The 23,653-nt window shown below is 55.0% G+C and overlaps 1 protein-coding gene across 1 annotated transcript; it reads left to right on the forward strand.

Annotated features, from left to right (window-relative positions):
• The first annotated feature begins 1,254 nt into the window (after window positions 1-1,254).
• On the forward strand, window positions 1,255-22,066 carry LOC123757901 (filaggrin-2-like). Its single transcript, XM_069320816.1, has 3 exons — window positions 1,255-1,346; window positions 19,207-19,571; window positions 19,758-22,066. The coding sequence occupies exons 1-3, from the start codon at window positions 1,255-1,257 to the stop codon at window positions 22,064-22,066; spliced, it is 2,766 nt and encodes a 921-aa protein (XP_069176917.1).
• Window positions 22,067-23,653: the final 1,587 nt, after the last annotated feature.

The following is a 23,653-nucleotide window of genomic DNA, read 5'->3' on the forward strand; positions in this document are numbered from 1 at the left end:
GGTGGAGGGTGTGGTGAGGCGGTGGAGGGTGTGGTGAGGCGGTGGAGGGTGTGGTGAGGCTGTGGAGATTGTGGTGAGGCGGTGGAGGGTGTGGTGAGGCGGTGGAGGGTGTGGTGAGGCTGTGGAGATTATGGTGAGGCGGTGGAGGGTGTGGTGAGGCGGTGGAGGGTGTGGTGAGGCGGTGGAGGGTGTGGTGAGGCGGTGGAGGGTGCGGTGAGGCGGTGGAGGGTGTGGTGAGGCGGTGGAGGGTGTGGTGAGGCGATGTAGGGTGTGGTGAGGCGGTGTAGGGTGTGGTGAGGCGGTGGAGGGTGTGGCGAGGCGGTGGAGGGTGCGGTGAGGCGGTGGAGGGTGTGGTGAGGCGGTGGAGGGTGTGGTGAGGCGGTGTAGGGTGTGGTGAGGCGGTGTAGGGTGTGGTGAGGCGGTGGAGGGTGTGGTGAGGCGGTGGAGGGTGTGGTGAGGCGGGGTAGGGTGTGGTGAGGCGGTGGAGGGTGTGGTGAGGCGGTGTAGGGTGTGGTGAGGCGGTGTAGGGTGTGGTGAGGCGGTGGAGGGTGTGGTGAGGCGGTGGAGGGTGTGGTGAGGCGGTGGAGGGTGTGGTGAGGCGGTGGAGGGTGTGGTGAGGCGGTGGAGGGTGCGGTGAGGCGGTGGAGGGTGTGGTGAGGCGGTGGAGGGTGTGGTGAGGCGGTGTAGGGTGTGGTGAGGCGGTGTAGGGTGTGGTGAGGCGGTGGAGGGTGTGGTGAGGCGGTGGAGGGTGCGGTGAGGCGGTGGAGGGTGCGGTGAGGCGGTGGAGGGTGTGGTGAGGCGGTGTAGGGTGTGGTGAGGCGGTGGAGGGTGTGGTGAGGCGGTGGAGGGTGTGGTGAGGCGGTGGAGGATGGAACTGGTTCTTGTGCAACTTGATATATAACTGATATCTCGATGGGTGTTATCAGTAGCACATAACACAACACCCAGGTAGTGGGTGCTGTGTGGAGGTGGTGTAGCGGGCAGTGAAAGTAGCCGAGTTGAGGTCATGTTTACACTGCAGAAATTGTGGTCGGTGGTTCGAGGTTCTTGGTGGACATTGCATGGGGATTAGTTACCCGTCGTTCACCTGTTTGTTGAGTGAAAGATTACCAGGACCCCATCATACGTGATACGAGTATGGGAAGACCTTGGCTAGCACTCTCACTACACCCAGTTCTTGCTAACGTCCCTAACTCCGTTACTCGGAGCACTCCCCCCCCCCTAGTTCTCCGAGGGACAACATTACCTAGGATGATGTGTGAGGGCGCCATTAGCAGTGCTCTCAACGTCAGGGGAAAGTTTCACTCAAGAATGTATGAGATCATCCCACGTGTAGAGCACCTAGAGTGAGAAGGAGAGAGGGGTGAGTCAAGAGGTGTAAGCACATATTTATCCAGAGAAGGTGAAGTATTACACGAGAGATAGTCATTATCACAAGTCCTATAACTGTTATAGTTACCCCAACTCTCTCCAGTATTGTGTTTTAAACTCTGTATAACTGGGGCTAAAATCCTGAGAATGATGACAGAGTTGGAAGCTACGACTAAGAGCTGTACATGTTCCTTGTTGTATTACGTGATGGTCCTAACTACGGCTGCTGACTGGCCGCCCACTAACTACCCTGCATGGCCCTTCACTCACACGCAACAACCACCAGGCTGCTTCCCCTCGTAACGGGGTGTTGTGGCCCAGAACTCCGGAATAACCATTTCCGTGATTTGATTCTCGAGGCGTCACAAGCCAGGCAAGTGTCTTAAATATTAGCAAAGTTACAATGAGAGTAAACACGAGAGATACGAACCCGTTGATACTCTGCTCCTACCAGAGTTGCGGAACATATTACCCAGATGAGCCGCAGGAAGCCTCTGGCACTTATCCTAACTATTCCAGACTTCCGTCTCAGAAAGTTGGATTTAATCATTATATTATGGTGGACTTGCACATCCTGTGAGCGGCCGGGGATGTATTGCACCACCCGTCCCGCCCACACGCCCTCCCGCCCACCCGCCACAGGAAGTGCAGGCCGTTCATACTAAACTAAGACAAGATCACATAAAGCGAGAGGAGAGATGTTTAATATGGCTTAACAAAGAGAAAGGTTGATGTATGATGTAATGTTGGAGAGGGGAAGGAGGAGAGGGAGAGGCTGAGAGAGGGAGGGGAAGAGAAGGAGAGGCTGAGAGAGGAAGAGGAAGGAGGAGAGGGAGAGGCTGAGAGAGGGAGGGGAAGAGAAGGAGAGGCTGAGAGAGGGAGGGGAAGGAGGAGAGGGAGAGGCTGAGAGAGGGAGGGGAAGAGACAATGAGAGCAACACGTGAGACATCCTGTATGGAACAAGGACATAATGATGTGTACAGTAGGAGGGGTGACTTGCCACACTGTTGTGTGACGCACACACTCCACGGTTATTATCACTCTCATTGTTATTAACACTGTTGTTGTTAATATTATTATTATTGGTAGTGCACAAAGATAACACATTAACGTGATACATCAGTGAGAACATCTGTAGGAGCTGAGGAAGATACAGTGAACCTCTACACTGAGTACTGTAGGAGCTGAGGAAGATACAGTGAACCTCTACACTGAGTAGATCCAAGCACACGCCGGTTCTTTATATATATATATATATATATATATATATGTATATATATATATATATATATATATATATATATATATATATATATATATATATATATATATATTCAGATCACTAAGGAAGGATTAAGACAGGAAATTCCGTAAGTACTTTCGTATTTAATTGATCTTTCTGAAGAGATATTATTGAATACGACAGTGCTTAAGGAATTTCCGGTCTTAATCCTTCCTTCGTGGTCTGACAGTGTCATTATATATACTGTATATATATATATATATATATATATATATGTATATATATATATATATCTTGGGTACACACCCGACCCCCGAGGAGCTGGACGAGGTTTTCGAACACTGGTATACTGTTAAATAAGTGTGTGCATTGCAATAAAATCAAATAAAAAAAATAATAGGGGTGGTAGGAGAGGAAAAGATTAAAGTATTCAGTGAGAATCCACAAGGTCTTCTCTGAACACTATTTATTTTCTTCTTCGAGGATGTGGGTCCCTTTAATTAAACCAGTGGTGGTACCCCTAAATATATATATATATATATATATATATATATATATATATATATATATATATATATATATATAATTGACGATCACGAAACACTGATGATTTGTATGCGGAAAATCCACAGAGAAATAGGAAAGGAAGATGAACGTTTCGGCTGTTTACAGCCGTTGTCAACACCTGACTGACTAGGAGAAACAAAGGGAGGGTACAGGTCAACACCTGACTGACCAGGAGAAACAAAGGGAGGGTACAGGTCAACACCTGACTGACCAGGAGAAACAAAGGGAGGGTACAGGTCAACACCTGACTGACTAGGAGAAACAAAGGGAGGGTACAGGTCAACACCTGACTGACCAGGAGAAACAAAGGGAGGGTACAGGTCAACACCTGACTGACCAGGAGAAACAAAGGGAGGGTACAGGTCAACACCTGAACATGACCACATATCCCCAGGGTAAAGAATTACCCAGAAGCAGGTATAGATTTAGCTTAGAATAATAGGATTAAGCGGTCAGAGAATACGGATGAAAGATTAAAGAAAGCCTCACTAAACATACAATATATGAATATAATATTGAAATGAGACATAGAAGCCCTTTCAAAGATTTTTCTTAAACTGTTGTGCAATATTGTAACTTAACAATGGATCACGTTTGTACATACCAGTGCTAACATTGGTAAGATTTGGACACTGATTAAGGCAGACTCAATCAAATTACGTTCCGCGAAACCACCGCAATTAGTAATGCTTTTCGCTCCATCCCACTTAATTTAATTAATAGTGTGATCACAAACTCGTGTGTAGCTACAATGCATTAGACGTTTGCGCAGTTCTAATATTATAAGCATGTTATGACAACCGCAACTGTAAGGACTTTCCTGTTTGTCCGAGGTACACAGTGCAATGATTGTAATTCTGTTTGATGACCAATTTGGACCAATTTGATAGCAAATTTATCTTAAATACTTCATTTATTGACGTTGCACACTTCCCCAGACGACTCCAACACTGTACTACACATGTCGGAAGACCCGACACCATTTAATAATATTACATTCAATAGGCAGATAATATTGCTGTTGTGTTGTATACACAAGTTACCCATAGAAAATGTGGCTTGTAGTGGAATTTTCCGTCAATAGAAAACGGGATATCATTGTCACTTAGTACTACAAATTCACCAGCTATTCTGTTTGGAATTATTCTTAAATACATTAGTCTTTGGACTTTTAATATCATAAAAACATCTCATTTGAATTAAGTTAATTATCAGTATCAAAACAGTAAATGTGACCCTTCTATCAGTTACTGACATTTGGACAAAGTGAGGCAAGGCGTGAGTAGTAGTGAAGAGGTCAGACATTGTTTGTTAAGACCAGAGTCGTTGGAGCGAGTTCGGCTCCTATAATTCTCTTGGACCAAGTGTTATGGAGATCATATTTATTGTTCTACCATCATCAACTCGCTGTCAACAACCACAAGGGAAGTGTCTTCCCGAAATCTTATCTAAGTCATTATTGGCCAGTAATGTTAGGTAGGTATGATTAATTCCGGTTAGAACACGAACGATCGACTCAACACAGGTAATTAAGCCTTGGTCCTTATATAATAACATACAGTGTTTTCTCTGATATAGCTGTCATATATTAGGATCCCAGCTTGACAGCTAGTGCCCTTTGACAGGAACAGGAAGAGGAAGCAAGAATTAATCTTGGTACATCAGTTACTATGGGTGAGGAAGTCGCCGCTCTGCTACCGGAGGGCGCTGACGTTCGGCCCGGGCTGTCAGTGTTGACCTGTAACTGCTGCGTGGTGGTCGTCTTGTTGACGGTGTGGTGCGGCCATTGGCCGGGGCCTGGCGGGTGTCATGGCGTCGACTAGTGGTGGCCGTGTTCGCCGGGTCGACACCGCCCGGCTTGATTTCTCGGCCCCCGTTGACTGGCCCTTGGTGGAGGTTGCCCTTATGGACGTCATGCGTGTGGAGTACCAAGATCTCTACGGTGTTGAGAAACTTTCCCCTACCCGGGTGGCGGTGACGTTCTCCTCGGCGCAGGTGTATCAGCTGTTTGTGCGTCGATGGGGTACACGGACGCATGTACTTCCAGGTTCTGCTGTGACGGTGGAGGTCTCCGATCCGTGGGGCCCCCTGACGTATGTGAGCGTTCATGGTGCGCCGGTGCAGTTTCCTGAGGATGAGCTGTCCGCCGCGTTCCGTCGGTATGGTGAGGTGGTGGGGCAGCGTCATGCCTGTCTGCTTAGTGGGCGCCTGAAGGGGCTCCGTATGGGTGCCCGTACTTTGCGCATGCGGCTCTCTGGGGCTATTCCCTCTCGGGTGGCTGTGTGTGGGTTTTATGTGCGTGTGTTCTACCAGGGGCAGACTCGCTCCTGTTTCCGGTGTGGTGAGGTAGGCCATTTCGCTGCAGCTTGCCGTGCCCCTCGCCCGGAGGACCCATCGGTTTTCCATGCGGATGATTTTCCACTTCTGCCGGAGGCTGGGGCGCCCCCAGTGGGCCCGGGCTCTGTGGGTGTGCCTCTGGAGGCCTCGTCCCCAGCTGTCCCTACCTCTCCGTCTGCTGCTGGGTCCTCTACTCTGTCTGTTGACTCTGATGCTCTCGCGGCTCCTGCTTCGGGTGCGCCTCTGCTGGTGGCGGCGGAGGTACATCGCGACCCGAGTGTCTCCTTGGAATCCAACGTGTGTGGTGTGGTGCCTGCGGGCGACCCGTGTGCAGTGGCCAGTGTGCTTCCCGAGGCCAGGGGCGGTGTTGTTACTGTGTCTCCTGACGGCCAGCCTAGCGGTGTTCCTGATGCTGGTGCCGTGGCGCAGCCGCCTGCTGTCGCTTGTGCTGTGCCTCCTGTGGTTGCATTGGGCTCTTCTGTTCCTCGACGAAAGCGCGCTCCGAGGGATCGGTCGCACAGCAGGGGCCCCCCTGGGAAGAGGATCAAGGCTTCGGGTGGTGTGCCTTTGGCTGGTGCTCCTCCCTCCGCTTCTCCAGTGGTTCCTCCTCCCCCTTCGGAAGCGGGATCTGGGGATGAGCGGGGCATTGAGCGTGGTGTCGGGCTCGGGGCGGCGGAGGCAGGGGAAAAACTGTGGATGGTGTCCTCGACGCCTGGGGCGCCTTCTTCGCATGGTGTATCTCCTGTGATTTTGAAGGCGGTTCCTGGCCGGTCGTCTTCCAGGGTGAGGCAGGGGGTTGAGCCTGGTGGTGTGGATGTGGCTCCCGCTGCGGGTGCGGTTGTGTCCCCTGGGGGACGCGTTGGGTTGGGGGTGTCCTGAGGTTCTCCCGATGGCGCCCTCTGTTGTCTGTGCGTCTTTGCATGTTCGTGGTTTAAATGATCTTGGGGTCCAGTTGGGCCTGTTGGATGGTGTGTGTGTGTATGGTTGTTTTGGCTCCTGTGGGTGTGTGTTCGTTTTGGTGTGCTTGTGTGTGGGTGTGGTTTTTATGTTTTCCCTGGCTCCTGCGTGGGCCTTTTTGTTTGCCTTGTATGGGTTTTATGGTTTGTGCATTTTTGTTCTTTATGGTATGTGTGCTTATATGCTCCTATGTCTTTGGAGCGTGCCTCTTCTGTATTTTGTGATTTTCTGTGTGGGGGTTGGGGTGCCTGGGTTATGTTTGGTCCTCCCCCCCCCCCTTTTCATGTACTACTGTTCCTGTGTTATGAGTGTTCTTTTTGCCAGCCATGTACTTTGCCTTGGGCTGTTTATGTATTATTTATCTGTTCTTTCTTGATTTGTGTTTTGTGTTCTGCCTTTGTATTATGTCTTTTTAATTATGCATGAGGAAACGGAGTAAGAAACAAGAAATGTACTCAGTTATTTCTGTTTGACTTTCCATGTTCTGTATTTCCATGTTTTTTGTTTAATGTAGTTTTGTAATTTTGCCTCTTAGGGGTTTCGGAGGCCTGTTGTTCTGTACTTTTATGCACCTGTGTTTGGGTTGTTGGGCTGGGCTTGTATGTGCGTTCTCCTTTTGTATTTCTGTACTTAAGGTTGTGTGGATGTGCCTATGTTTTATGTTATTTCTATTGTGTGCTATTTATGTCATGTTCTGTTTTTTGTGGTAAATACTGTCCCCGTTTCTGGGTTCTCTTTTGTTTTGTGCCTTGTGTCATGTGTTTTCTTTCTTGGTTTTTGTTGGGTATGTTTAGTGTATCCGTGGTTTACTTCCTTTGTTATATTGTCCTGTGTATGTTCTTAACTTGTTCTTTCGGCGGGTGTCTGTTTTGTACATTGTGTATTCTTTTATAAAAATAAAAAAAAAAAAAAAAAAAAAGTTACTATGGGTGATGGAAGCTAGCCTCACACGAGGATAATTTGGTCTACATCCTAGTTATACCTGGTGGACTAAGCCTGCTGTACAATAAGATAAGGCACCTCCAATTTTATATACTAATATATGTAGTTAATACTGTAGTTTGATTGGCTGCATATATATAAATTTATTATAACCCTCCCCCCCCCTAATGTGTAAGGATCGATTTGTGAGATTATTGCAGAAATACAGTCCACTTAACATTATACCAATTACTACCGAAATATATAAATTAACATAAATATAAATCTCACAGGTCGGTTCCCACAACACACCACCACTGGTGACAGTGTTGGACCACCACTGGTGACAGTGTTGGACCACCACTGGTGACAGTGTTGGATCACCACTAGTGACAGTGTTGGGTCATTAGTGAGGTGAGCTAAGACATTGTAACTTTAAATATAACTTAGAGAGGATAAAAGAGTGAGGGAATGGTAAGGTAGACGGATATATTATATTAAGAGACCAACGAGAAGGTTGCAAGTGAAGGTTGCTTTATAACAACTATTTGGCAGTCAACCATTGATAATGCTTCAATACTCCAATCATAAACAAATCCCCCATGTATGCACAAACACCATATGGTGTTTATCCACACATTCATCCGCACAATCTTCCGTTGGAATACAAAGAATCGAAATATGGAACACAGTTAATCGTCTAGAGAAGGACATTGATGTTGTCTCTCACTTCCTGTGGCGGGTGGGCGTGTGGGCGGGACGGGTGGTGCAATACATCCCCGGCCGCTCACAGGATGTGCAAGTCCACCATAATATAATGATTAAATCCAACTTTCTGAGACGGAAGTCTGGAATAGTTAGGATAAGTGCCAGAGGCTTCCTGCGGCTCACCTGGGTAATATGTTCCGCAACTCTGGTATGAGCAGAGTATCAACGGGTTCGTATCTCTCGTGTTTACTCTCATTGTAACTTTGCTAATATTTAAGACACTTGCCTGGCTTGTGACGCCTCGAGAATCAAATCACGGAAATGGTTATTCCGGAGTTCTGGGCCACAACACCCCGTTACGAGGGGAAGCAGCCTGGTGGTTGTTGCGTGTGAGTGAAGGGCCATGCAGGGTAGTTAGTGGGCGGCCAGTCAGCAGCCGTAGTTAGGACCATCACGTAATACAACAAGGAACATGTACAGCTCTTAGTCGTAGCTTCCAACTCTGTCATCATTCTCAGGATTTTAGCCCCAGTTATACAGAGTTTAAAACACAATACTGGAGAGAGTTGGAGTAACTATAACAGTTATAGGACTTGTGATAATGACTATCTCTCGTGTAATACTTCACCTTCTCTGGATAAATATGTGCTTACACCTCTTGACTCACCCCTCTCTCCTTCTCACTCTAGGTGCTCTACACGTGGGATGATCTCATACATTCTTGAGTGAAACTTTCCCCTGACGTTGAGAGCACTGCTAATGGCGCCCTCACACATCATCCTAGGTAATGTTGTCCCTCGGAGAACTAGGGGGTGGGGGGGGAGTGCTCCGAGTAACGGAGTTAGGGACGTTAGAAAGAACTGGGTGTAGTGAGAGTGCTAGCCAAGGTCTTCCCATACTCGTATCACGTATGATGGGGTCCTGGTAATCTTTCACTCAACAAACAGGTGAACGACGGGTAACTAATCCCCATGCAATTTCCACCAAGAACCTCGAACCACCGACCACAATTTCTGCAGTGTAAACATGACCTCAACTCGGCTACTTTCACTGCCCGCTACACCACCTCCACACAGCACCCACTACCTGGGTGTTGTGTTATGTGCTACTGATAACACCCATCGAGATATCAGTTATATATCAAGTTGCACAAGAACCAGTTCCATCCTCCACCGCCTCACCACACCCTCCACCGCCTCACCACACCCTCCACCGCCTCACCGCACCCTACACCGCCTCACCGCACCCTCCACCGCCTCACCACACCCTACACCGCCTCACCACAACCTACACCGCCTCACCACACCCTCCACCGCCTCACCACACCCTCCACCGCCTCACCACACCCTCCACCGCCTCACCACACCCTCCACCGCCTCACCACACCCTACACCGCCTCACCACACCCTCCACCGCCTCACCACACCCTACACCGCCTCACCACACCCTCCACCGCCTCACCACACCCTCCACCGCCTCACCACACCCTCCACCGCCTCACCACACCCTCCACCGCCTCACCACACCCTCCACCGCCTCACCACACCCTCCACCGCCTCACCACACCCTCCACCGCCTCACCACACCCTACACCGCCTCACCACACCCTACACCGCCTCACCACACCCTCCACCGCCTCACCACACCCTACACCGCCTCACCACACCCTACACCGCCTCACCACACCCTACACCGCCTCACCACACCCTACACCGCCTCACCACACCCTCCACCGCCTCACCACACCCTCCACCGCCTCACCACACCCTCCACCGCCTCACCACACCCTACACCGCCTCACCACACCCTACACCGCCTCACCACACCCTACACCGCCTCACCACACCCTACACCGCCTCACCACACCCTCCACCGCCTCACCACACCCTACACCGCCTCACCACACCCTACACCGCCTCACCACACCCTACACCGCCTCACCACACCCTCCACCGCCTCACCACACCCTACACCGCCTCACCACACCCTACACCGCCTCACCACACCCTCCACCGCCTCACCACACCCTACACCGCCTCACCACACCCTACACCGCCTCACCACACCCTACACCGCCTCACCACACCCTCCACCGCCTCACCACACCCTCCACAGCCTCACCACACCCTCCACCGCCTCACCACACCCTCCACCGCCTCACCACACCCTCCACCGCCTCACCACACCCTCCACCGCCTCACCACACCCTCCACAGCCTCACCACACCCTCCACCGCCTCACCACACCCTCCACAGCCTCACCACACCCTCCACCGCCTCACCACACCCTACACCGCCTCACCACACCCTCCACAGCCTCACCACACCCTCCACCGCCTCACCACACCCTCCACAGCCTCACCACATCCTCCACCGCCTCACCACACCCTACACCGCCTCACCACACCCTCCACCGCCTCACCACACCCTCCACCGCCTCACCACACCCTCCACCGCCTCACCACACCCTCCACCGCCTCACCACACCCTCCACCGCCTCACCACACCCTCCACCGCCTCACCACACCCTCCACCGCCTCACCACACCCTCCACCGCCTCACCACACCCTACACCGCCTCACCACACCCTCCACCGCCTCACCACACCCTCCACCGCCTCACCACACCCTCCACCGCCTCACCACACCCTCCACCGCCTCACCACACCCTCCACCGCCTCACCACACCCTACACCGCCTCACCACACCCTACACCGCCTCACCACACCCTACACCGCCTCACCACACCCTACACCGCCTCACCACACCCTACACCGCCTCACCACACCCTCCACCGCCTCACCACACCCTCCACCGCCTCACCACACCCTACACCGCCTCACCACACCCTACACCGCCTCACCACACCCTACACCGCCTCACCACACCCTCCACCGCCTCACCACACCCTACACCGCCTCACCACACCCTACACCGCCTCACCACACCCTTCACCGCCTCACCACACCCTACACCGCCTCACCACACCCTACACCGCCTCACCACACCCTCCACCGCCTCACCACACCCTACACCGCCTCACCACACCCTCCACCGCCTCACCACACCCTCCACCGCCTCACCACACCCTCCACCGCCTCACCACACCCTCCACCGCCTCACCACACCCTACACCGCCTCACCACACCCTCCACCGCCTCACCACACCCTACACCGCCTCACCACACCCTACACCGCCTCACCACACCCTACACCGCCTCACCACACCCTCCACCGCCTCACCACATCCTACACCGCCTCACCACACCCTACACCGCCTCACCACACCCTCCACCGCCTCACCACACCCTACACCGCCTCACCACACCCTCCACAGCCTCACCACACCCTACACCGCCTCACCACACCCTACACCGCCTCACCACACCCTCCACCGCCTCACCACACCCTACACCGCCTCACCACACCCTACACCGCCTCACCACACCCTACACCGCCTCACCACACCCTCCACCGCCTCACCACACCCTACACCGCCTCACCAACTCCTCCACCGCCTCACCACACCCTACACCGCCTCACCACACCCTACACCGCCTCACCACACCCTCCACCGCCTCACCACACCCTACACCGCCTCACCACACCCTACACCGCCTCACCACACCCTACACCGCCTCACCACACCCTCCACCGCCTCACCACACCCTCCACCGCCTCACCACACCCTACACCGCCTCACCACACCCTCCACCGCCTCACCACACCCTCCACCGCCTCACCACACCCTCCACCGCCTCACCACACCCTCCACCGCCTCACCACACCCTCCACCGCCTCACCACACCCTCCACCGCCTCACCACACCCTACACCGCCTCACCACACCCTACACCGCCTCACCACACCCTCCACCGCCTCACCACACCCTACACCGCCTCACCACACCCTACACCGCCTCACCACACCCTACACCGCCTCACCACACCCTACACCGCCTCACCACACCCTCCACCGCCTCACCACACCCTCCACCGCCTCACCACACCCTCCACCGCCTCACCACACCCTACACCGCCTCACCACACCCTACACCGCCTCACCACACCCTACACCGCCTCACCACACCCTACACCGCCTCACCACACCCTCCACCGCCTCACCACACCCTACACCGCCTCACCACACCCTACACCGCCTCACCACACCCTACACCGCCTCACCACACCCTCCACCGCCTCACCACACCCTACACCGCCTCACCACACCCTACACCGCCTCACCACACCCTCCACCGCCTCACCACACCCTACACCGCCTCACCACACCCTACACCGCCTCACCACACCCTACACCGCCTCACCACACCCTCCACCGCCTCACCACACCCTCCACAGCCTCACCACACCCTCCACCGCCTCACCACACCCTCCACCGCCTCACCACACCCTCCACCGCCTCACCACACCCTCCACCGCCTCACCACACCCTCCACAGCCTCACCACACCCTCCACAGCCTCACCACACCCTCCACCGCCTCACCACACCCTCCACAGCCTCACCACACCCTCCACCGCCTCACCACACCCTACACCGCCTCACCACACCCTCCACAGCCTCACCACACCCTCCACCGCCTCACCACACCCTCCACAGCCTCACCACATCCTCCACCGCCTCACCACACCCTACACCGCCTCACCACACCCTCCACCGCCTCACCACACCCTCCACCGCCTCACCACACCCTCCACCGCCTCACCACACCCTCCACCGCCTCACCACACCCTCCACCGCCTCACCACACCCTCCACCGCCTCACCACACCCTCCACCGCCTCACCACACCCTACACCGCCTCACCACACCCTCCACCGCCTCACCACACCCTCCACCGCCTCACCACACCCTCCACCGCCTCACCACACCCTCCACCGCCTCACCACACCCTCCACCGCCTCACCACACCCTACACCGCCTCACCACACCCTACACCGCCTCACCACACCCTACACCGCCTCACCACACCCTACACCGCCTCACCACACCCTACACCGCCTCACCACACCCTCCACCGCCTCACCACACCCTCCACCGCCTCACCACACCCTACACCGCCTCACCACACCCTACACCGCCTCACCACACCCTACACCGCCTCACCACACCCTCCACCGCCTCACCACACCCTACACCGCCTCACCACACCCTACACCGCCTCACCACACCCTTCACCGCCTCACCACACCCTACACCGCCTCACCACACCCTACACCGCCTCACCACACCCTCCACCGCCTCACCACACCCTACACCGCCTCACCACACCCTCCACCGCCTCACCACACCCTCCACCGCCTCACCACACCCTCCACCGCCTCACCACACCCTCCACCGCCTCACCACACCCTACACCGCCTCACCACACCCTACACCGCCTCACCACACCCTCCACCGCCTCACCACACCCTACACCGCCTCACCACACCCTACACCGCCTCACCACACCCTACACCGCCTCACCACACCCTCCACCGCCTCACCACATCCTACACCGCCTCACCACACCCTACACCGCCTCACCACACCCTCCACCGCCTCACCACACCCTACACCGCCTCACCACACCCTCCACAGCCTCACCACACCCTACACCGCCTCACCACACCCTACACCGCCTCACCACACCCTCCACCGCCTCACCACACCCTACACCGCCTCACCACACCCTACACCGCCTCACCACACCCTACACCGCCTCACCACACCCTCCACCGCCTCACCACACCCTACACCGCCTCACCAACTCCTCCACCGCCTCACCACACCCTACACCGCCTCACCACACCCTACACCGCCTCACCACACCCTCCACCGCCTCACCACACCCTACACCGCCTCACCACACCCTACACCGCCTCACCACACCCTACACCGCCTCACCACACCCTACACCGCCTCACCACACCCTACACCGCCTCACCACACCCTACACCGCCTCACCACACCCTACACCGCCTCACCACACCCTACACCGCCTCACCACACCCTACACCGCCTCACCACACCCTACACCGCCTCACCACACCCTACACCAGCATCACCACACCCTACACCGCCTCACCACACCCTACACCGCCTCACCACACCCTCCACCGCCTCACCACACCCTACACCGCCTCACCACACCCTACACCGCCTCACCACACCCTCCACAGCCTCACCACACCCTACACCGCCTCACCACACCCTACACCGCCTCACCACACCCTCCACAGCCTCACCACATCCTACACCGCCTCACCACACCCTACACCGCCTCACCACACCCTACACCGCCTCACCACACCCTACACCGCCTCACCACACCCTACACCGCCTCACCACACCCTACACCGCCTCACCACACCCTACACCGCCTCACCACACCCTACACCGCCTCACCACACCCTACACCGCCTCACCACACCCAACACCGCCTCACCACACCCTCCACAGCCTCACCACACCCTACACCGCCTCATCACACCCTACACCGCCTCACCACACCCTACACCGCCTCACCACACCCTACACCGCCTCACCACACCCTACACCGCCACACCACACCCTACACCGCCTCACCACACCCTACACCGCCTCACCACACCCTACACCGCCTCACCACACCCTCCACAGCCTCACCACACCCTCCACCGCCTCACCACACCCTCCACAGCCTCACCACACCCTACACCGCCTCACCACACCCTACACCGCCTCACCACACCCTACACCGCCTCACCACACCCTACACCGCCTCACCACACCCTACACCGCCTCACCACACCCTCCACCGCCTCACCACACCCTACACCGCCTCACCACACCCTCCACCGCCTCACCACACCCTCCACAGCCTCACCACACCCTACACCGCCTCACCACACCCTACACCGCCTCACCACACCCTCCACCGCCTCACCACACCCTCCACCGCCTCACCACACCCTACACCGCCTCACCACACCCTCCACCGCCTCACCACACCCTCCACCGCCTCACCACACCCTACACCGCCTCACCACACCCTACACCGCCTCACCACACCCTACACCGCCTCACCACACCCTACACCGCCTCACCACACCCTCCACCGCCTCACCACACCCTCCACCGCCTCACCACACCCTACACCGCCTCACCACACCCTACACCGCCTCACCACACCCTACACCGCCTCACCACACCCTACACCGCCTCACCACACCCTACACCGCCTCACCACACCCTCCACCGCCTCACCACACCCTCCACCGCCTCACCGCACCCTACACCGCCTCACCGCACCCTCCACCGCCTCACCGCACCCTCCACCGCCTCGCCACACCCTCCACCGCCTCGCCACACCCTACACCGCCTCACCACACCCTACATCGCCTCACCACACCCTCCACCGCCTCACCACACCCTCCACCGCCTCACCACACCCTACACCGCCTCACCACACCCTCCACCGCCTCACCACATCCTACACCGCCTCACCACACCCTACACCGCCTCACCACACCCTACACCGCCTCACCACACCCTACACCGCCTCACCACACCCTACACCGCCTCACCACACCCTACACCGCCTCACCACACCCTACACCGCCTCACCACACCCTACACCGCCTCACCACACCCTACACCGCCTCACCACACCCTCCACAGCCTCACCACACCCTACACCGCCTCACCACACCCTACACCGCCTCACCACACCATATACCGCCTCACCACACCCTACACCGCCTCACCACACCCTACACCGCCACACCACACCCTACACCGCCTCACCACACCCTACACCGCCTCACCACACCCTACACCGCCTCACCACACCCTCCACAGCCTCACCACACCCTCCACCGCCTCACCACACCCTCCACAGCCTCACCACACCCTACACCGCCTCACCACACCCTACACCGCCTCACCACACCCTACACCGCCTCACCACACCCTACACCGCCTCACCACACCCTACACCGCCTCACCACACCCTACACCGCCTCACCACACCCTCCACCGCCTCACCACACCCTCCACCGCCTCACCACACCCTCCACAGCCTCACCACACCCTACACCGCCTCACCACACCCTACACCGCCTCACCACACCCTCCACCGCCTCACCACACCCTCCACCGCCTCACCACACCCTACACCGCCTCACCACACCCTACACCGCCTCACCACACCCTACACCGCCTCACCACACCCTACACCGCCTCACCACACCCTACACCGCCTCACCACACCCTCCACCGCCTCACCACACCCTCCACCGCCTCACCACACCCTCCACCGCCTCACCACACCCTCCACCGCCTCACCACACCCTACACCGCCTCACCACACCCTACACCGCCTCACCACACCCTACACCGCCTCACCACACCCTACACCGCCTCACCACACCCTACACCGCCTCACCACACCCTACACCGCCTCACCACACCCTCCACCGCCTCACCACACCCTACACCGCCTCACCACACCCTACACCAGCATCACTGGTAATTGTTTTGTTTACAACACTCGGTGTCTAATGGTCATGTTCCACACCCTGTGTGTTGAGTGACGGCACTCCACCCTGTGTGTTGAGTGACGGCACTCCACCCTTGTTGTGTTGAGTGACGGCACTCCACCCTTGTTGTGTTGAGTGACGGCACTCCACCCTGTGTGTTGAGTGACGGCACTCCACCCTGTGTGTTGAGTGACGGCACTCCACCCTGTGTGTTGAGTGACGGCACTCCACCCTTGTTGTGTTGAGTGACGGCACTCCACCCTTGTTGTGTTGAGTGACGGCACTCCACCCTGTGTGTTGAGTGACGGCACTCCACCCTTGTTGTGTTGAGTGGCGGCACTCCACCCTGTGTGTTGAGTGACGGCACTCCACCCTTGTTGTGTTGAGTGACGGCACTCCACCCTTGTTGTGTTGAGTGACGGCACTCCACCCTTGTTGTGTTGAGTGACGGCACTCCACCCTGTGTGTTGAGTGGCGGCACTCCACCCTGTGTGTTGAGTGACGGCACTCCACCCTTGTTGTGTTGAGTGGCGGCACTCCACCCTTGTTGTGTTGAGTGACGGCACTCCACCCTTGTTGTGTTGAGTGACGGCACTCCACCCTGTGTGTTGAGTGGCGGCACTCCACCCTGTGTGTTGAGTGACGGCACTCCACCCTTGTTGTGTTGAGTGACGGCACTCCACCCTTGTTGTGTTGAGTGACGGCACTCCACCCTTGTTGTGTTGAGTGGCGGCACTCCACCCTTGTTGTGTTGAGTGACGGCACTCCACCCTTGTTGTGTTGCGTGACGGCACTCCACCCTTGTTGTGTTGAGTGACGGCACTCTACCCTTGTTGTGTTGAGTGACGGCACTCCACCCTTGTTGTGTTGAGTGGCGGCACTCCACCCTTGTTGTGTTGAGTGACGGCACTCCACCCTTGTTGTGTTGAGTGACAGCACTCCACCCTTGTTGTGTTGAGTGACGGCACTCCACCCTTGTTGTGTTGAGTGACGGCACTCCACCCTTGTTGTGTTGAGTGACGGCACTCCACCCTTGTTGTGTTGAGTGGCAGCACTCCACCCTTGTTGTGTTGAGTGACGGCACTCCACCCTTGTTGTGTTGAGTGGCGGCACTCCACCCTTGTTGTGTTGAGTGACGGCACTCCACCCTTGTTGTGTTGAGTGGCGGCACTCCACCCTTGTTGTGTTGAGTGACGGCACTCCACCCTTGTTGTGTTGAGTGACGGCACTCCACCCTTGTTGTGTTGAGTGACGGCACTCCACCCTTGTTGTGTTGAGTGACGGCACTCCACCCTTGTTGTGTTGAGTGGCGGCACTCCACCCTTGTTGTGTTGAGTGACGGCACTCCACCCTTGTTGTGTTGAGTGACGGCACTCCACCCTTGTTGTGTTGAGTGACGGCACTCCACCCTTGTTGTGTTGAGTGACGGCACTCCACCCTTGTTGTGTTGAGTGGCGGCACTCCACCCTTGTTGTGTTGAGTGACGGCACTCCACCCTTGTTGTGTTGAGTGACGGCACTCCACCCTTGTTGTGTTGAGTGACGGCACTCCACCCTTGTTGTGTTGAGTGACGGCACTCCACCCTTGTTGTGTTGAGTGGCAGCACTCCACCCTGTGTGTTGAGTGGCGGCACTCCACCCTTGTTGTGTTGAGTGACGGCACTCCACCCTGTGTGTTGAGTGGCGGCACTCCACCCTTGTTGTGTTGAGTGACGGCACTCCACCCTGTGTGTTGAGTGGCGGCACTCCACCCTTGTTGTGTTGAGTGACGGCACTCCACCCTGTGTGTTGAGTGGCGGCACTCCACCCTTGTTGTGTTGAGTGACGGCACTCCACCCTGTGTGTTGAGTGGCGGCACTCCACCCTTGTTGTGTTGAGTGACGGCACTCCACCCTGTGTGTTGAGTGGCGGCACTCCACCCTTGGAGAGTGTGTTGTGTTGCAGAGTGCTCCTGGCAGTATGGGTTCGAGTTATTTCTGGGGTGTGAGTTTTCAGTTTATATATATATATATATATATATATATATATATATATATATATATATGTCGTACCTAATAGCCAGAACGCACTTCTCAGCCTACTATGCAAGGCCCGATTTGCCTAATAAGCCAAGTTTTCATGAATTAATTGTTTTTCGACAACCTAACCTACCTAACCTAACCTAACCTAACTTTTTCGGCTACCTAACCAAACCTAACCCATAAAGATAGATTAGGTTAGGTTAGGTAGGGTTGGTTAGGTTCGGTCATATATCTACGTTAATTTTAACTCCAATAAAAAAAAAATGACCTCATACATAATGAAATGGGTAGCTTTATCATTTCATAAGAAAAAAAATAGAAAAAATATATTAATTCAGGAAAACTTGGCTTATTAGGCAAATCGGGCCTTGAATAGTAGGCCAAAAAGTGAGTTCTGGCTACTAGGTACGACATATATATATATATATATATATATATATATATATATATATATATATATATATATATATATATATATATACCTCCAAACAATATTGGTGAACTATTCTAGGTTAATGACCACAATAAAAGTTAAGTGTTCCCTTCAAGCGTCAGTTTTTCCTCAGAATTCGAAATAATCGCTCAGTGATAGGAGCCCTCAAGTGTGACCTCCATGAGCCGCTACCCCTCAAGTGTGACCTCCCTGGGCCGCTACTCCTCAAGTGTGACCTTCCTGTCCCGCTGCCCCTCAAGTGTGACCTCCTTGGGACGCTGCCCCTCAAGTGTGACCTCCATAGGTTGCTGCCCCTCAAGTGTGACCTCCCTGGCCCGCTGCCCCTCAAGTGTGACCTTCCTGGGTTGCTACCCCTCAAGTGCGACCTTCCTGGGTCACTACCCCTCAAGTGTGACCTTCCTGACTGCTACCCCTCATGTGTGACCTCCATGGGTCGCTTCCCCTCAAGTGTGACCTTCCTGGGCCGCTGCCCCTCAAGTGTGACCTTCCTAGCCTGCTGCCCCTCTCGGTCAAGGTCCCAATAATATAGAGATCATTTAGAGCTCTGAGGAGGTAACATTATAACTCCCCCCCACCCCCCACACCCCATCCCCCCCCCCCCTCCCCCCCTCCCCCCCTTGAGCTCTATGGCAGAGTACGACATTAATAATAATGTTCTCTAAGGTTGTATAACACTAATAATTAGACTCTTGTTCCCTCAATGTTCCGTTGTTAATACGGCGGAGACGAGTGATGCAAAGTTGTTACTACACGTAGAGTCGGGCGGCGGACTACACGTAGAGTCGGGCGGCGGACTACACGTAGAGTCGGGCGGCGGACTACACGTAGAGTCGGGCGGCGGACAACCCGTAGAGTCAGGCGGCGGACAACACGTAGAGTCAGGCGGCGGACTACACGTAGAGTCAGGCGGTGGACTACACGTAGAGTCAGGCGGCGGACTACACGTAGAGTCAGGCGGCGGACTACACGTAGAGTCAGGCGGTGGACTACACGTAGAGTCGGGCGGTGGACTACACGTAGAGTCAGGCGGCGGACTACACGTAGAGTCAGGCGGTGGACTACACGTAGAGTCGGGCGGTGGACAACATGTAGAGTCGGGCGGCGGACAACCCGTAGAGTCAGGCGGTGGACTACACGTAGAGTCAGGCGGTGGACTACACGTAGAGTCGGGCGGTGGACAACACGTAGAGTCGGGCGGCGGACTACACGTAGAGTCAGGCGGCGGACTACACGTAGAGTCGGGCGGCGGACTACACGTAGAGTCGGGCGGTGGACAACACGTAGAGTCAGGCGGCGGACAACCCGTAGAGTCAGGCGGCGGACTACACGTAGAGTCGGGCGGCGGACTACACGTAGAGTCAGGCGGCGGACTACACGTAGAGTCGGGCGGTGGACAACACGTAGAGTCGGGCGGTGGACAACACGTAGAGTCGGGCGGCGGACTACACGTAGAGTCAGGCGGTGGACTACACGTAGAGTCGGGCGGTGGACTACACGTAGAGTCAGGCGGTGGACAACACGTAGAGTCAGGCGGTGGACAACACGTAGAGTCGGGCGGTGGACTACACGTAGAGTCAGGCGGTGGACAACACGTAGAGTCAGGCGGTGGACAACACGTAGAGTCGGGCGGTGGACTACACGTAGAGTCGGGCGGTGGACTACATGTAGAGTCGGGCGGTGGACTACACGTAGAGTCGGGCGGCGGACTACACGTAGAATCAGGCGGCGGACTACACGTAGAGTCAGGCGGTGGACAACACGTAGAGTCGGGCGGTGGACAACACGTAGAGTCGGGCGGCGAACTACACGTAGAGTCAGGCGGTGGACTACACGTAGAGTCGGGCGGTGGACTACACGTAGAGTCAGGCGGCGGACTACACGTAGAGTCAGGCGGTGGACTACACGTAGAGTCGGGCGGTGGACAACACGTAGAGTCGGGCGGCGGACAACCCGTAGAGTCAGGCGGCGGACTACACGTAGAGTCAGGCGGTGGACTACACGTAGAGTCGGGCGGTGGACAACACGTAGAGTCGGGCGGCGGACTACACGTAGAGTCAGGCGGCGGACTACACGTAGAGTCGGGCGGCGGACTACACGTAGAGTCGGGCGGTGGACAACACGTTGAGTCAGGCGGCGGACAACCCGTAGAGTCAGGCGGCGGACTACACGTAGAGTCGGGCGGCGGACTACACGTAGAGTCGGGCGGTGGACAACCCGTAGAGTCAGGCGGCGGACTACACGTAGAGTCAGGCGGTGGACAACACGTAGAGTCGGGCGGTGGACAACACGTAGAGTCGGGCGGCGGACTACACGTAGAGTCGGGCGGTGGACTACACGTAGAGTCAGGCGGTGGACTACACGTAGAGTCGGGCGGTGGACAACACGTAGAGTCAGGCGGTGGACAACACGTAGAGTCAGGCGGTGGACTACACGTAGAGTCAGGCGGCGGACTACATGTAGAGTCGGGCGGTGGACAACACGTAGAGTCAGGCGGTGGACAACACGTAGAGTCAGGCGGTGGACAACACGTAGAGTCAGGCGGTGGACTACACGTAGAGTCAGGCGGCGGACTACATGTAGAGTCGGGCGGTGGACAACACGTAGAGTCAGGCGGTGGACAACACGTAGAGTCAGGCGGTGGACAACACGTAGAGTCGGGCGGTGGACAACACGTAGAGTCAGGCGGTGGACAACACGTAGAGTCGGGCGGTGGACAACACGTAGAGTCAGGCGGTGGACAACACGTAGAGTCGGGCGGTGGACAACACGTAGAGTCAGGCGGTGGACAACACGTAGAGTCGGGCGGTGGACAACACGTAGAGTCAGGCGGTGGACAACACGTAGAGTCGGGCGGTGGACAACACGTAGAGTCGGGCGGTGGACTACACGTAGAGTCGGGCGGTGGACAACACGTAGAGTCGGGCGGTGGACAACACGTAGAGTCAGGCGTTAAGGTTCTGGTGAGTCAGTGACGAGTGTGTTAACACTGGGAGCGTCCTCTGGTGCCCGCGGCCAGTGAGGCCCAGAGCACAGAGCCTCTCACGCCCAGAGCACAGAGCCTCTCACGCCCAGAGCCTCTCACGCCCAGAGCACAGAGCCTCTCACGCCCAGAGCCTCTCACGCCCAGAGCACAGAGCCTCTCATGCCCAGAGCATGAGAGGCTCTGTGCATGTTTTACTGCTAGGTAATTTTACTGCTAGGTAACAGGGGCATAGGGTGAAAGAAACTCTGCCCATTGTTTCTCGCCGGCGCCCGGGATTGAACCCGGGACCACAAGATCACAAGTCCAGCGTGCTGTCCGCTCGGCCGACCGGCTCCCAAGCTTGAAACTTGTAGTAAATATGTCTGTTATGATATTAGAATTAGTTCTATAATAGCAAGATATTATACCAGTAGTTATTAAGTAAATAAACATTGGTGAACATGAAATATGAGAGAAGGTGGCTGGTGGGAGCATTTACTATCACCAATGCCCCACTGCACTCATGATGTTAGGGTGCAAGCTTCAAAAACTTCTCTCATTGAATACTTAAACCTATAATTATGACTGTATGGACTATTATGACCTGTCAAAAAAGAGAGGGGAAAGTAGGAGTATAAGACCTCTTCCTGTTACACAATTTGGTTGTTTAACAATAAGTAATTTATTTAATTAGTTATTTATTTATATATATACAAGAAGGTACATTGGGTTTGTGAGGATACATAACATGGGGTTTACATTCTTGTAAAGCCACTAGTACGCGCAGCGTTTCGGGCAGGTCCTATATCTTACAGATAATTTTAAGTACGTAAATTCTAGCAAAATTTATAAAATGATAACATTGGTACATTGCAAGAAAAAAAATGAGATTAGAGATTAGTAGGTATATTAGAGCACATTAGTAGCTGATTCATTGTATTGGCAGCTTGATTGGTAATTTAACAAAGATTAATAGGCACAATACAGCATTTTGATAGCACATAAGAAGACAGCAATGATCAGAATGGTAAAGTTGTTTGGATTAGGTACATAAAGAGTTGGGGGATTGGGTAGCACTAGATACAGTGCAATTTTAAAGCACAAGGTAGGAAACTATGAAGATGAAATTAGGCACTTTGTGATTTTGTTTTTCAATGAGGCAAATATAGAATAAATATAGGATGGCAAATATAGGAATAAAAATGAGGCAAATATAGCATTTTGAATAAAGCACAAGGTAGGAAACTATGAAGATAAAATTAGGTACTTTTTGGTTTTTTGAATGAGGCAAATGTTGGACAACTTTTCAACTCATGTGAGAGTGAGTTCAACAGACTGGGTCCCTATTGCTATATGGATAGTCATAGTGCTGCTACCCTATTCTATATGGAAGATTACACAGTGTAGATAAAAAAACTAGCTATAAGTTCATCTAATACTCCCATCTCACAGGATGGTTAGTCATACATGGAATCAAGGGAGAAAATACCAGCCTCAACACAAAAAACAAATCAACTCTGACTAAACAACACTTCACGATTTTCACAAGAGGTAAGCACTGAATCATGGAAACATTATATTATAATTACTCTTACCA

The sequence above is a fragment of the Procambarus clarkii genome, chromosome 1 (assembly GCF_040958095.1).
Source record: "Procambarus clarkii isolate CNS0578487 chromosome 1, FALCON_Pclarkii_2.0, whole genome shotgun sequence".
NCBI classification, from domain to species: domain Eukaryota; kingdom Metazoa; phylum Arthropoda; class Malacostraca; order Decapoda; family Cambaridae; genus Procambarus; species Procambarus clarkii.

Excerpts from the sequence above, each read along its gene's own strand:
- LOC123757901 (XM_069320816.1), top strand. The coding sequence starts at position 1,255 with ATGTGTGAGGGCGCCATTAGCAGTGCTCTCAACGTCAGGGGAAAGTTT. Across the intron at positions 1,347-19,206 it reads CCACGTGTAGAGCACCTAGA|AATTCGAAATAATCGCTCAG; the intron begins GTGAGAAGGAGA and ends GTTTTTCCTCAG. Across the intron at positions 19,572-19,757 it reads CCTGGGCCGCTGCCCCTCAA|GTTGTATAACACTAATAATT; the intron begins GTGTGACCTTCC and ends ATGTTCTCTAAG.